Source organism: Gracilinanus agilis, chromosome 2, assembly GCF_016433145.1.
Source record: "Gracilinanus agilis isolate LMUSP501 chromosome 2, AgileGrace, whole genome shotgun sequence".
Taxonomy (NCBI): Eukaryota; Metazoa; Chordata; class Mammalia; order Didelphimorphia; family Didelphidae; genus Gracilinanus; species Gracilinanus agilis.
Genome location: NC_058131.1, coordinates 266,259,500 through 266,275,440, shown reverse-complemented (window position 1 = coordinate 266,275,440; position 15,941 = coordinate 266,259,500). Strand labels below are relative to the sequence as shown.

Below are 15,941 nucleotides of genomic sequence, written 5' to 3'. Positions count from 1 at the left end.
CGGATACAAAACAGGGCAACTTGATTATCTTGGTTTAATATGCGACAAGGTCTTGAGACAAAACACTCCACCTTTTGTTTAAGTAGTAGCATAAAATAAGTCATAGTTCACAGTTTTTTCTATATATTTGATCAAATGGCTTTCACAGGCAAGGAAGTGATAGTGCAAAGTACTGCCTAAAAAACAACTTAGTAGCTGTCGTGCATTAAACAATAGGGCAGCAAACATCTTTAGATACTATAATCTTCTTTTGTTGATGACTAGTGGCCAGGTCTCTAGGGTTAAAAGTACTAGAGCTATAAAAGTAGGCTATTAGAAATTTGTACACATGTGGCTTTGCCTGTGATGAAAGGCAATCATTTCTAGGTGGAAGAGAACTTTCATAAAGTCTAGGCTGCTAATGAGAGCCTATTAGAAGAGCAGAGGGTGCAGGGTGAGCAAAGTCTCATTTGTGCAGTTAAATTTTTTTTCCATAGCATTTGGCCCAGCAAGCCAACTTCCAATAAGAAGCAAGTTAGAACCCTGGGATTTTCAACTATAACAAATCTCTGGATTTCTCTTTTCAGTTCTTTTGAACAAAGATTCTATAGCACAGATATCTTGCTATATCTGTACAAAGGTGTAGTGGAACTTCTGCAGCTTATAGAATTACTCAGGTCCTTTGTTTTCTCTCCCTCATGATGCCTGTCTTTGGCCTAATCTTGTTTCTAAACTCCTAAACTAGAAAAAGAGACAGAGATAGGAAATGAAACTCAATCTAATCAATTCTGCTTCTATTTAGCAGGTTGGTTAACATTTTTGGTAGGTTTCAGAAATTACAGTATTGGCTAACAATATGCATTTTGGATTTCCCCAATTTTTTCTTGACCTGGATCCACTTCTTCCCCATTGCCACCAATGACCTGCTTAATTTGGAGATTATGTTAGCATTATTGCCTGTGCATTTCTGTCAAATAGCCTGAGATAATCATCCAAGGTAAAAAAAACTTTTAAAGGAGACATTAGGGGATGATGTCTCTAACAGTACTGCATGTTCTAATCCTACACAGCCTTGTCAGCACTGACTATGGGCCTTAGTCCTGGAGCGGAATTTGAACCCACAACCATCAGGCCCGGATGTGAGTATACACTGTGATCCACCTCCTAGTAGTAACTCCTCAAATATGAAAATGGATAGTCAGTAGTCCAAGATGCCTTACATAGAAATGAACATTTTTAAAATCAGCCCTGCCTCAACCACTCTCTTGCCCCTTCAAAAGAAAAAAAAAAATCTGCCATGTAATTTTGTAGAAATAACTTAGTTGATTAAGAAATAAGAAATGAGTTATTTCAAAATCAGTCTTTGCGGGGGGGGGGGGGGGGAGATGGTGCTAAGGAAAGTCGCACTGCTTGTGCTCAAGTGTTTACACTTGTTGAGTTAGCAGCTCATAATATTTCCAGGTGTTCTACCCAAACAGGCTTTGCATTCTCCTTTTTCCTCCAGCTTTGGAAATGTAACTGTGCAAAACCCAACTTGCCTATGAAGGCAGTATTCAGCATATACTGGACACTTTTCTTTACGCCTGTCAAACTGAGAGTAGTCAGGAAGTATGAATTGCCTTTGCCAATTGCTGTTTTAGACTGTGAGGTAGGTAGTTTCAAAGGACTACTTTCTGCATGGAGCAAACAGAACTCAAGAAAAAGGAGATATTTAGAGTTCTACTGGATTATATTTTCATTTAGTATCATACTTTTAAAGAGAGAAAAGTATTAGGGTAAATAAGATATGAACTTTGTACCTCTTAAATGTGTGTTTTATTTGGGTGAATATTTGGTGAATTAATAAGTATTAACCTATTTTATCTTCCCTTTATATTTATAATTTTTTAAACTTGTTTTGTCAGTCAGTAAACATTTATTAAGCATTTACTATGAGCTAGGCACTGTGCTTTGTGCTGGGGATGCAAATAGAAATAAATCAAAGACAGTTCCAGTCCTCAAGGAGATTAATGGGGGAAGATAACATACGAAAAGAAGCTGACAAGGGGGTGAAGAGGAAAAAGTACCTCAAGTGACATCAGGATGGATAGTTGGAAAGAAATCCAAAAATAGCGTACCTTCATAGATCATAGAGGGAAATGGCTAGGACCTGGTGCAAAATCCCCTTTTTAAATCAAGGCCCTAGAGCCTATGGCCTTGCCCTTCACTCAAAAGGTCCCATCAGAGGACCATAGGATACTGATGAGATGCGAGTACCAGGCAGATTCAATCTTGTAGCATAATGAGATTTTCCCAATGATGAGTTTCCTGGGAAAGAAAGACATGATGGAGATGTCAAAAGAGTCTAAAGGCAGTGCAACTGATGCTAAATGGGGAGAAAAACCATGCCAAGCCCCATGTGTAGCATGTTCATTCATTTTTATGTGCTCAGATACCAAAGGACTACATCAAAGCTACAGTTGTTTTTTTAATAGGGAAGAGAAGATAACTAGCACATGAGTTTTGGACCTCACCCTGAGGTTATTTAAATATACATCCATACCCCAAGATTCTTTGGGGATCCCATCCTGTTTTTTAAATGAAAATGCCACTTGCATTATAGAACATTCAGTAATAGATGCCTTAAAAATGATCATCTTTTGAATAGAGAAGCATATTCAGTTGTTAATTGACAAAGTATATAAAACTTGAACAACTGGAAGATTGGTTCGAGATGCTGTTTAGTCCTTTGAATCTGTCTTTTCTAGTCCATATGACTGTTTATAAACTCCTGTACAGAAATATGTATTCAAAGGCTCAGAGGCTCATCAGTTCCTAAGCATTGTTAACAATCCTGATTAGCCCTTGGGGCACAAAGACTACTTTAGGCTTATTTTATAGCAGTCTCCCCAAAGAGTCAGCCTCTGAGGAAGCAGAACTCTGGAGCTTCAGGCATTTCTATGTACAGGGCCAGGTTACGGTTTCTTCCTATCAGGACATGAACTCTAAGACCAGATCTAGACTGAAATTTCTGACTTCTGTATTGAGGTCAGCTATTTCTCAGAAGCTGAGCTCCTTTTTTCTTTTTTTTCCCCATAAGAAACTTGAAAGAAGTTGATTGATGAAAGCTGTTTCTGGGAAAAGAGACTTAAAGTTTATGATTGTTTATGATTGTTTGTCATAAGAACTAGAGACTTTACGGTACAAACATAAGGGAAATAAAGCCATTTTAACCTTCTGAATGAAAATTTAAATGGAGACTATTACAGGATTGAGGATTCACCTAATAACAGTAGTTCGAATATGAGAAGGATAATGTATTTGCTTTGGTTGCTATTTTTCAGTAAATGAATTCACGGTGATTAGAAAGAAGTTCAAGTGCCCATACTGCAGTTTCTCAGCTATGCACCAGTGTATCCTGAAGAGACATATGAGGTCCCACACAGGCGAGAGGCCTTACCCATGCGAGATCTGTGGGAAAAAATTTACCCGGCGGGAGCACATGAAGCGACACACACTGGTGAGTAGGGTGAGGCCGGTGGAGAGGTGGTTACCAGCACCCCCACCCCTCAACTTCCCACCCATCCCTGCTTCGGCCAGTCCTTTTTCCCCCTGCCCCTCCTTAAAATGGTCATCCAGTCCCAAACCCTCTTATTTTAGCTAAGAGAACTGAGGCCAGAGGCCTGCAGGGGTCCGAGGTAGCTGCGCCAGAACGTACATGCGCGCCTCCTGACACCAAGTTCGTTCTCCTGCATCACAGTCCGAGAGGAGCTCTTGAAGAGCCAGCAGCATCCGTCTTCCAGTAGCCAGACGGCTTACTCTGCTGTACAACGTTTTCATAAATGATTGCGCACATCACTTGGTTTTGCACCCATTCTTGACCTCTCTAATATTCTTGTCCCATTTATGACTCTTTTATACTCTTATCAGGTATTATCCTACACTAAATGAGCAATTAAGCCGCTCCTTTCTTGTACACGTGGCCTCCAGAAAGACCGCCTCCTTTTCAAGACACTGCAGTCCACATCCACTCAAACTGTAACTTATGAGCCTCCACAGTGGGCTTACTTTTATTAATCAGCCAAAGAGTACAATTAGTTCAAAGCAAAGGCATATAGTGAATAAAATAATATTAATAAAATAATAATAAAATAAAATAAGAATTGACTATTTTCTCCATAAAGTTGGAGTGCAGCCTTCCACAAATAACATGCCATCAGTGGGAAGATTATGGCAGGGCACTGAAGGGCTAACCTTTGTTCTTTCCCTCCCACCCCCCAGAAAAATTTCAGTCCCTGAAAATTAGATACCAGTGTTCTTGTGAACATATAATTCAGTGCTTAAAAAATGAGCATATAGCAGTTAAATAAGTTAACATATCCCATAATTACCAGAAACCACACAGTACAATGCACAGGTCAGTACCTAATTCAAGAGATTCACATTAAAGTTGCATGCAGATAGCCACAGTGTTTGCAACAAGCACATGATACTTTGCATATAATTGGTCATTTGTGACAGCATCACATATATAAGTCCTGGAGTACAAGTCTTATTCAGGACAGGACACAAAGCAGGAACAGCAGTGCATGCCCCACGATGCATGCTGATACACACCAATATAAACAATGGAGCAGACCCTAAGAGCAATGTGGGGGGCCTGGAAATATGCACACCCTGGAAATGTTCTTTATCTGGTGACACGAGTGACCCCTTCTCCTATTTTTCCCAAAGCATTATAAGTAAGCAGTCATTATCTAAAAAGGCCTAAAATTGCCCTTTTCCACTGCCCCTGAGGCTTGTAGATACCCCAAGCTGACGGTCATCATCTATTAGCCTGCTGACTTGCAGAGTTTCCCGTGCCCTAGACTTATCGTTGTCTCCAGGGTCCGCGCACTCTTTTCTTGAGGGGCCTGTTGGACGGAATCAGTAAGTTGGAGAGGGCAGGCTTCTGGGTTTGGCCCTTCCTTTCCGTCCCTTGCCCTTAGAACAGAGGTTCCTTCAGAGCCAGAATAAATTCTGTTGCGTTTCCTTGCTTTCTGGTAGGTAGTCAGCACTCGTTTTCTTTGTCTGAGCCATCATTCTTTGAGTTTTTATCCCATTCCAACTGTGTTTCTGTACCTGCTGGGTGGGCTTTTCTCACAGTGCCCTGACCCAGTCATAGCTGAGACAGTCCCGAGGGATCCTGACGCACCAGGGCCTTTTCCTGGGGCTGAGTAGCTCTTAGCGCTAAGGCGTCCTTGCTATTGTCTGTGACCCCTTCAAAGAACTTCCACCTCACGCTAAGGTAACCCCAATGTGGCTGATCCTCATTCAGTCCACAGATCCCGAGGCCCTCCCTAGGCTACAGAGGCATCTTTTATAAATGTCTCTTTTGGAGTAACCATGCTGTGAGAGTCACTTGAGATCCTCTATTCAGAATATTAGGATGAAAACGGAACCTTCATCTCCCAGGCACTTCTGCACAGAGTTCTTCAGGCTAGGTAGAAAAGAGGTCAGGCTTAGGATCTTCATTATCTGGGGTGATCTCTATCCCTGACCTGCTCCTAACTTCCTGAAGCCAGTCTACTCGCATTTACAACCCTGCTAGACCTTGCCCATTGGGACTGCTGTGAAGTGGGGCCCTAGGACACTTTGCCTTCTGCCTCTTGGGGGCTTCCAGATATCTTCCGGGCTTCCTATTGGCCTTCTAGAAATCCTGAGACACACTGCCTCCTGACTCCTTAGTAAGCTTCTGGATGCTGCTGGGACTCAGTACCACGGGGCACCTCCTGAGCTTGCATGGGAAAAGCCTTAGAACAGAGCAGCCCATGCCTTCCCCTCCCCTCTCCCCACCCCGTGCCTGCCCTGATCAGAGGTCATCTCCTAGAACACAGAAACTTGAGGGCCAGCCTTGAACCTTTCAGTCACCTACCTTTTTGGGTGGAACTGAAAATTATGCCTATTTCAACTCAATAGCATCCTCTTCTCTCAGTTCCTTTATTCCTTCATCCTGCTTCCAGTTCCAGCCTGGCCAGAATCCCAATCTAGTTTCCCCATACTTTACAGATGAAATTCTAATCCATAGAACCATAGAATGTTAGAATTAGGATTACATGAGATATCCAGTTAAACCAATACCTGAACAAAGATCCCTTTTTTGGAAATCAGTGGTGAAGGGGAACTTACTACTTCCAAGACACCCTGTTTCACTTTTGATTATCTATGAGTGTTTCCTTATATTGAGCAAAATCTGACTCTGTGGTATTACAGTTTGCAATATCCATTATTCCTAGTTCTGCCTTCTGGGGCCAAGCAGAGAAAATTTAATCCTTCTTCCACATGACAGCTTTTTAGATACTTAAAGAAAGCTATTTTGTTTTCCTTGATTCTTTTTTTTCTCAAAGCTAAATATCTCCAGTTTTCTTTCATCATTCTTCATATGGTGGAATTCTGAAGCGCATCTTCGTCATGGTCACCTTCCTCTGAACAGTTCTCTGGCACTTGAAGTCCTCCAGGAACTGGCTCTAAATCTACTTTTCCCACTTTTGTCACACTTCTCCACTTAATGCACTAGACATTCCAGCCTAGTTGGACTGTTGGCTATTCCCGCATCTTGTTCTGTCTTCTTTCATCTCTGTACATTTGTGTATGACATTTTTCATCTCTGAAATAGACTCTCTTCCAATTTCTGCCTTTTGAAATACTTCTTTTCCTTCAAAGTTCTATAACTCAGATAACACTTCTTCTACAAGGATTTCTTTGATTCCCTCAAGAGAAATGATCCCTCCTTCCTCCCAAGTTCTCATGCCTCTTTGTTTGACCTTATCTATGCACTATTAAAATTATAATTCTATTACAGTTATCTCTGTACATGTGTCATCTCTCTATTAAGTTGTAAGCTTCTTGAGGACTTACATGGACTATACATTTTGCCTTTGTAACCCCACTGCTCAACACAGTGCCCTTAAATGCAGTAGGCACTTAATAGCATCAAAAGAGATACACATTTAGACCCATGGGGAGTCTTTGAGGCTAGCTGGGCAAATCCCTTGATTTTACAGATGGGGAAACTGAGATTCATATAACCAGAGAGGTTAAATTGATCTGTCCCAACTCATATAGGAAGTACTGAGTGTTTGTTGGATTGAATTAATGGCTTATTCTTGTTTCTTGTGTGTAATTTTTTTTAAACCCTTACCTTCCATCTTGGAATCCATGCTAAGTGTCAGTTCCAAGGAAGAAGGGTGATAAGGTCTAGGCAATTGTTTAAACGAAAGTTTAAATGACTTGCCCAAAGCCATACAGCTAGGAAGTGTCTGAGACCAGATTTTAACCCAGGACCTCCTGTCTCTAGGTCTGCCTCTCAGCCCACTGGGCCACCCAACTGCCCCCAAAGTCATGTACTATTAAAGACATAGTGCTACCTTCAGACCAGATGCTTGGTAGAGTCTGAGTCTGACCAAGCTAAAGATGGAAGGAAGGCTACCCCTTCTGGTGTCTCTGGTTATAGTGGTAGCTGTGCCATGAAGTGATTACTAGAAATATTTATATGGATGATTGAAGTTGAAGATAACAAATGTATGATGAACTGAATTAAAGTGGAGAGTGATGCATTGGGCAGAAACAAAACCTGGTGTTCTTGGAGCTATACCTACACACAAGAGGATCATTCTCAGATAGATCTCAGGATCTTGGTGGCCTGCATGCTCAAAATAGGTGAACAGTATTATAATTGTTATTGAGTTTTCAGTGATGTCTGACTCTTCCTCACTCAATTTGAGGTTTTCAAGACAAAGATAATGGAGTGGTTTGTCATTTCCTTCTCTAGTTCATATTACAGATGAGGATACTGAAGCCAAGAGGGTTAAGTGACTTGCCCAGGGTCACATAACCTAGTAAGTGTATGATCAGATTTGAATTCAGAATGTAAAAATTTAAATGAATATATAATAATAACTTCAAATATTATATTTTATAATATTTATTAATAATCACTAGAAGTAAAGAAATAAAAGGGTAACAAAATGAAACCACATGCCAAGCTAATCTACCTGTTCAAAAGTCCCACATTTACAGCTGACCTCATTCCAAGAGAAGAGAGCTAGACACAGAAATCCACCAAATTGATCTCCTGTCTACATCAGCCTATAATGACAGGAAGTCAGTGGGCTCCTGGGTAATGTAGTTCTAAAGGTACAAAATTTCCAATTACACAAGGAAGATGCATCCCCCTGACTCCAGGCCTGGCATTCTATCCATTATGCCACCTAGTTGCCCCAGCAATGTTTATATAGCAGCCAAAAAAGCTAATGTGACCTTGGAGAACATTAAGAAAGATATAAGGAGCAGATTGGTGGCACAGTGGATAGAGAGCCAGGCCTGGATACAGGAGATCCTGGGTTCACATGTGGCCTCAGGAACTTCCTAGCTGTGTGACCCTGGACAAGTCACTTAAACAGAAAGTAAGGGGGAGTGGGGAGAAGACAGAGGCAGAGAGAATAAATTTGAATGCAGCACTAGGGAAGGATGTACTCAGCTGTTCTCAATACTGGTGAGACTGTCTCTGAAATCGTTCCGAATGCCACATTTTAGCAGGAATATTGATAATCAAGAGAACAGAATCTATAGGAGCATCTGGGATGTTGAAGATTCTGGCGGCCATTCCCCTTCAGGATCATTTGAAAAAAACACAGAAATGATTAGATGATTCGTGGGGAGCAGAGAAGCCTTAAGGAAGGGGAGTGATCATTGTCTTCAGGCATTTGAAGGCTCATCATAGAGAAGGAGAGCTTAGAGGACTTGGCAGTCAGAGGACAGATCTGTTAGCAGCGGATCATGGTGGTCCTCTCTCCAATACCTTCCTCGAATACTTACAAGGATGATTCTTTGGGGCCTTCCTTAAAGCCAGAGTTTATGAGGAGGCAGCAAGACGGCTTAGTGGATAGAGACTGGGCTTAAAGTCAGGAAGACCTGAATTCAAATCCAGCCTTCGGCACTCATTAGCTGTGTGTTTCTGGACAAGTCGCTTAACATCTGACTGCCTTGGGAATTTATAAACCAGAATCTCTGCCCAGAAAACTCCATGTGGGAACACAAAGAGTCAGACAGGACTGAGTAACAACCAGCAAATAGGACCTGAATGAGTCAGCCAGTAGACACAATCAGGTCAAAGCAAAAGTATTTGCTAAGTCCTTACAAAATACCCTTCTGGGGGGTCAGTCTCCTACACATGCATATGTGGAAAAGAGAGAACCCAAACTTGGGGTCAGTGGGAGCAAGGGGTGTGCAGAGGACACACCAGCAGCCAAGGTAGTTCACACCTCTGTTACTTACTGCCAGGCCCTCTTGTTTTCCCCTTTTCTCATGGGGTCCTCATCCTGCTCCCTTCCTGGATGAAGTCTTCCCGTTAAATAGGTCACTCAAATGGACTCCCAGAGTCTGTTCCTTTCAGAAGCCCAATTCTTGGCTCAGAGGGCTAGTTCTCTCTGGAATCCATCAGCTTTTTTTTTTAAACCCTTACCCCCATCTTAGAACGAATACTAAGTATCTGTTCAAAGGCAGAAGAGCAATTTGGAGTTAAGTGACTTTCCCAGGGTCACACAGCTAAGAAGTGTCTGAGGCCAGATTTGAAACCCAGACCCCATTTCTCCAGGCCTGGCTCTCTATCCACTGGACCACCCAGCTGCCCTTGTGCATCGGCCAGAAATCTTCCTCCTGGAAGCTGCCTCTTGCCTTGAATGCTTCCTCTGTGTTCCTAAAGAGTAGAGTTCTGCCCCATTCCTCAAGCAACACAACCCTTGCTGAATGCAATGCCTCTTACTGTGCCAGTAGCTACTTGAAAGATGCTGTGTCTGACCCAGGAGAGAGGGATGGTGCAGAGAAAAACCCTTCTTTAGGTTCATGCTCCACACGTAACCGTTTCATACTTTGAACACTTCAGATTTTCACACATATTCAGTGACTTTTAAGGGTTACTGGGTGTGGCCATGAGTCTCCCCAGTGATGGCCAAGTTCTGCTTCTAATTCAATCAAGGAACTTTTTAACACTTTATAAAGGGATACAGAGCACATATATTTAAATACCTCATTATCTGACTATTATTCTCTGTGATTACCTCCTGGTCAGGGATTGATGGTGGTCTGGAAACAACTACCCCTTTCAGGTGGAAATTGCACAGAAGAGTATTGATATTTATTTTTTAAAGTCCTAAAATTAAGAGTTATTTAAAAGCATAATGGGGATAGCTTCATGGCTAGAGAGCCAGGACCAAAGATGGGAGGTCTTGGCTTCAAAAACTTCCTAGCTGTGTGACCCTGGGCAAGTCACTTAAACTCCAATTGCCTAGCCCTTACTGCTCTCCTGCCTTGGAAGGTAAGGGTTTAAAGGCAAAAAAGCATCATGGGCTGCCTCAGGACTAGAACTCTTCCAGCAAAGGGTAGAAGACTACTTCTGGAGTATGTTGTAGAAGAGATTCTTCTCCAGGTAGAAGCCGAAGTAGATTTGACTCTGAGGTTTCTCTTCCAAACCTGAGATTCTGTTATTCTCTGCTGGGCAGTTATTCCCCTATAGAATGGTAAGAATCGCCGAGCTAAAGAGGTATCTGAGAGTTGCTTGTTCCATTGAAACACAAGGAAAAAAACTGCATGGATAATACATATTCTATTTGAAAAAAGTCGATTATTTGGTTGAACAGAAAACTGACTTCAAAGAAATTAATCCATCTCATGTGTCTCTGAGCAAGGAATTCTCTTATTCTAGTAATCAGGTATTTTAAATGGTGTTAATAGCAAAAATAGGCAGGAAAATGGCCTCTTCTTTAAACTAATAATATTTATCTTTTAGTTTCGTTTTGCAAATTGCCCCAGGTGGCTAGTTGACCTCAGATCTAACAGTGTGAGAAAGTCCTCCACCAAAAATTTGGGAGACTCTTTAGGGTTTTAATAAATATTCTCTTTTATGCAGAGCAGCAGTTAAGGCAAAGAATTCATTAAGCCTGTTTTGCCCCTGTTATTCATATGTTCTTTAAAGCCATTTCCTCAGTCCCCTTCTTGGGAATGAGAGTTCATAGTCAGCTGGTAAGCTGTTGTCTGTCAGTGTAGCAGATGCCAGGATAGTGTTGTAGTTTGCCAAATGGTGATGTTTATACATGGATGGGGTGGGCAACGGGCCCACACCACTTACACCACAACGCTCTAGGGGCTTATGTTCTCTGTTGCCATGACATCCAAAGCCCCATCATCTTTTCCTTCCCTCCATGAGTGTTTGTCCATTCGGATGAGCGCCCAGCCATCTGGTCCTGGGGCTTAGTGCTCCCTGAGATGCCCCTTCTTACCTCCTCTGGGTGCTGCTCTTCTGGCATTCAATGGGCTCATCCAAGCAGCTCGTTCAGTCTCCCTGCAGACACAGAAGGCTTCAAATGCCTGCTCTTGGTTTGGTAGTCCCTTTGTAGACACCTTGGTTTGCCAGCTCTGAATATCATTTTTTCCTGAGGTTTGTGCCTAAAAACACTATTTTCTAGAAATTGATTTTTCAAATTCCATGTTTTAAAATAACAAAAAATATGATCTTTTGGGAATAACCTTAACCTAAAGTTTATAAATGCCACGTTGCTTGAAGTCTACATTTTTTATAGGTCATTATTTTGAGCTTTTGAGGAATTTAATAATTTAAAGAAAACAAAAACTACATATGAAAGAAGTAGCATCTTGATTAAATTGTATTGGCTTGGCTTTGAAAGGTAAAACCTGGTACAATGGGTAAAATATAAGACTGAATCAAGGAGATCTATCCAAAGTACTGTTTTAAGTTGGTTTTGTCTGTGTGACTATGGAGAAGTCACTTAAGTTCTCTGAGCTTCAGTCAAATGAGAACACAGATCACAGTCCCACCTCACAAGGGTTGTTGTAATGTTCAGAGAGGGTCTTGGGTGTTCATGCACACATATGTGTGCATATAAATAGATAGAGATATGTTAGTATGCCCACATAGTGTAAATAGAATATATTCAAATATATTTACATAACTGTGTACATTACACATACATATGTTAACATATATATCTACAAGCTCTGTGTGTGTGTGTATCTGTCCTTATACGTGCACATCTTTGCAAACCATGGCACTATTGAAAGAACTCTTATAAAGCTGTCCTGGTGGTTTTCCCTTTAAATTAAATGTTATTTTCTATGATTTTATTAATAATTTGAAAGTCAGTTTGCAATAAATATTGGGACATCTGCAGTGAAAGGCCAACCTATCTCCTACCGTTGAAGTGATGTGCTCTAATAGGGGGCTCTGGAGACAGAGAAGAGACTGAGTAAAAGAGATGCACTGGGAGCCACGTGGAGAGGAGAAGCACATCTCAGATGTGTCTGCCTCGGTCAAGCCAATTCCAGAAAACGTGTTTTGACTGCCCAGTATTATAGACTGGGTCTGATCAGGCTGATCTGCCTCTCCAGATTCACTATTAGAACAAAATGAAAGACCCATAGAAGTTCTGACATTTAACAAAAGGAGATTTATTTAGCCAGTTTCCCTGCCTTTATGGTAGAACCCAAGGTAATCATTAGGGGCAGTTAGAGCATTTTTTTGGTACTCAGATGACCAGGAGATCAGATCAGTAACCTGAGCCTTAGTCCCATCCATGAGCCAATTAAATAAAACTCAAGGGCAATTTTAATACCTTAAGAAAAGTATTCAGCATGGGGTAGGACCTAAGATATTGCCCTCTCACCAGACCCTACATAATATGTCTAGAACTCATCAAACTTTGAGTGAGAGAAAAGGCTTTTGCAGGAAAATATGTGTAGGGGTCAGAAGGAATATGAAGTATCTTCCTAAGTTCAAATCTGACCTCAGACATTAGCTTTGTGATCCTGTCCAAGTCACTTAACACTGTTTGTTTTAATTTCCTCATCTATAAAGTAAGCTGAAGGGAGAACATATAGCAAATGGGATCATAAAGAGTGGGACATGACTGAGCAATAATTTTTTTAAAAATTAAAAGAGAGCTAGGTGATTCAGTGAATAGAGTTTTGGGCCTAAAGATGGGAAGTCCTGGGTTCAAATCTAGCCTCAGACACTTCCTAGCATGTGTGATCCAAAGCAAATCTACTTAACCTTAAACTGCATAGCCCTTACCACTCTTCTGCCTTGGAACCTATACTTGGCATCAATTCTAAGAGAGAAAGTGAGGATTTAAAAGAAAGAAAGACTATGAAGAGGTTTGTTTTCCATAGTCTATTTGTTTAAATTGGGCAACATAGAAAAGACTGAAATATTTCTCTTCTTTATTTGCTGCCCCCTTTAGGTTGTGTAAGTGTGTTCAACACTTTACTCTTCTAAGAAGAATGTATGTGTTGTCTTCTGATAAATGACAACAATTTGCCAAAAGTTTGGCATTAGACTTGGCCCATGTGCCAAAAGTTCTAAACTTCATGAGGGTTTCATCAATCAATTGAAGAGATCGCAGTCTCTACCTCACGAAGGCCGTGTGTCTATGTGTCTGTCGTGTGTGTGTGTGTGTGTGTGTGTGTGTGTGTGTGTGTGTGTGTGTGTGTGTGTGTGTGTAGAGAGAGAGAGGTAGGGAAGAGGGAAAAAAACAGGAGCGAATTCTTCTCCCTTGGTGCCCATTAGTCTGACTTTCTGTCCCTGGCTTTGAACTTCCTGCTCCTCTTCCTTGGTTCTTGAACAGAAAAATTATCTATGATAGGTCAACATATAGGAGTACATACACCCAGAATGCTTCACTGATGTACAGATTGACCCATGTATACTGGGTATGTAGTAAATAATTTTAATAATAATAATAATAATAGCAGTTTATATTTATAGAGTACTTTAAGATTTATAAAGTACTCTTCTTCATTACAACTGGATAAGGCAGGACCTACAAGTAGTATTATTCCCATCTTATAAAAGATCCGTGATTTTGTTGATGTGAGAAACTCTCAGTAGAGGAACTCCCTTCTCTAACATAGATCACAATCCATCTGTCCCTGACCTGGGGAATTATCTGAGACACATAAAAGGGACTTACCCAGGATCCCACAGTGTCAGAGACAGGATCCAAATCAAATCTTGATTCCAAGACTAGCGCTCTGTCTACTGTACCATCCCAATTTTTGTTCTCTTACAGGTCAATGCTCAGTGAGGTTCAATCATTTGCCCAAAATAATAAGGGCCTCAATTTACATTCACCAAATTACAGAATTTGAAAATGGGAATGGCCACTAGTCCAGCCTCTTCATAAAGAAATCTCCGCTCTTATGTACCTGGCAGGGTGTCATCCAGTCTCTGCTTCAAGACGGCCAAGGTCTCGATTTGATTCCACACTGTGGAATATGGAAATGTTCTTTTCACAGTTATACTATAAAGTTATACTATGCATAGATACATTATACTATGTATAATCTAATTGTATAATATGTTCATAATATGAGTTGTTGCATAGTCATTGTTTATTATCCAGTTGTCTGATACATGTTCTATGTTGAGATTTTGGCTTCAGTTGTAAATTGCTCTGCCATCAAGTATGTCTAGCTACCCTCTGCCCAAACTGTGCCAGGTGCTAAGGGAGAGCCCCAGAAGAAGTAGGTCCTACACTAAAGGAATTTATAGTCTAGTATGGGGGCTGGACCTAGTAGGAAAAACAATTCAGTATATTAAAGGGTAGTGCCAACAGAAAGGCAATAGAAGCTCAGACAGGACAAGAGTCAGAAAAGACTTCATGAAAGAAATGGGATTTGATCAATTTAAGCCTTTAAAGAGAAGTAGGATTTGGATACATGGAATAGCCCAAGGAAAAGCAAAGAAATAGCAATGCATAAGAAATGTACAAAGAACAATGGGACGCCCAGCCACTGGAATGGAGAGTATATTTGAGGGAGGAAAGGAAGAAAAAATGAAAAAGTAGAAGAGAAGCAAATTATGGAGGTCCTTGAAAGCCATGGAGAGAAATTTGAATGTGATGTAGTAAGCAACAGGAAGATGCCGTAGGTTTCTGAAAAAGGGAGGGAAAGGTAAACAATTCCACTTGTCCCCGAAGGAAAATGGCCACATAGTAGGTGCTTAATAAATTATTTGTTATCTGACTGCCTCCAAAATTCATATGATTTAGATTCATAGATTTTTAGAGCTGGAAGTCACCTTAGGAAACCCAATCTCATTTAGCTAAGGCACAATAAGATCAAGTGATACCCATGCAGATAATAAACAACAAAGCTAGAACTTGAATTCAGATCTCTTCACTCATTTCCATCACCCCTTGCTCTCTGATGATCTTTATACAGTTTTATCACTGGAGGTCTTTGAGCAGAGGCTGGATCTCTCTTCAGGTATGAAGAGAATGGGGGGACAGGGAGGAGAAAATTCTGTTCTAGATCTACTAATTAGCTGTTTGGTCAGCCATTGAAAATTCAGGCTAGAGTTCATCAAGGGCAATGCCAGGGTGCCTAACGACAAAGCATTATCACTGATGAGCATTGTATTAAAAGCTACATAGTGGGACAGCTAGGTGGCACAGTGGGTAGAGTACCAGGCCTGGAGATGGGAGATCCTGGGTTCAGGTTCTTCCTAGCTGTGTAACCCTAGCAAGTCACTTAACCCCCATTGCCTAGTCCTTGCCCTTCAAGTTGTTACTAGAACAGAAAGTAATGATTTTTTAAAGGCTATGTAGGACAGTGAGGAGCATGCATTTCCACAGGGATTTTCAATAAGCACATACTAAACGTTGATTTCCATATGAAACATTGGTTCTTTGCTGATCAATGAGGAGCATTAAACGACACAGTCACTTCACATTTTGGCCTTTAAGTCATTCACAGCATTGTACCACCATGATATTTTGCTTCCCCAGGAGAGGGTGGGATAAGGTGGGTGCACTCTTAGGATGTCTGGCCAGAACTATCTCCTTGACTGTTAGTGAGAAAAGAATAAACAACAAAGACAATGTGCCGTTTCAAGGGAGAGGCATTCCGTTTGGCAGGAAATTACATTTCAG

At 41.1% G+C, this 15,941-nt stretch overlaps 1 protein-coding gene across 1 annotated transcript in view; it reads left to right on the top strand.

Annotated features, from left to right (window-relative positions):
* ZBTB46 (zinc finger and BTB domain containing 46) overlaps positions 1-15,941 on the top strand; it is an 88,718-nt gene that overhangs the window by 66,177 nt on the left and 6,600 nt on the right. Inside the window, exon 3 of the mRNA XM_044663883.1 lies at positions 3,303-3,478. Within this exon, the coding sequence (XP_044519818.1) occupies positions 3,303-3,478 (176 nt within the window). The remainder of the gene's footprint in view (positions 1-3,302; positions 3,479-15,941) is intronic.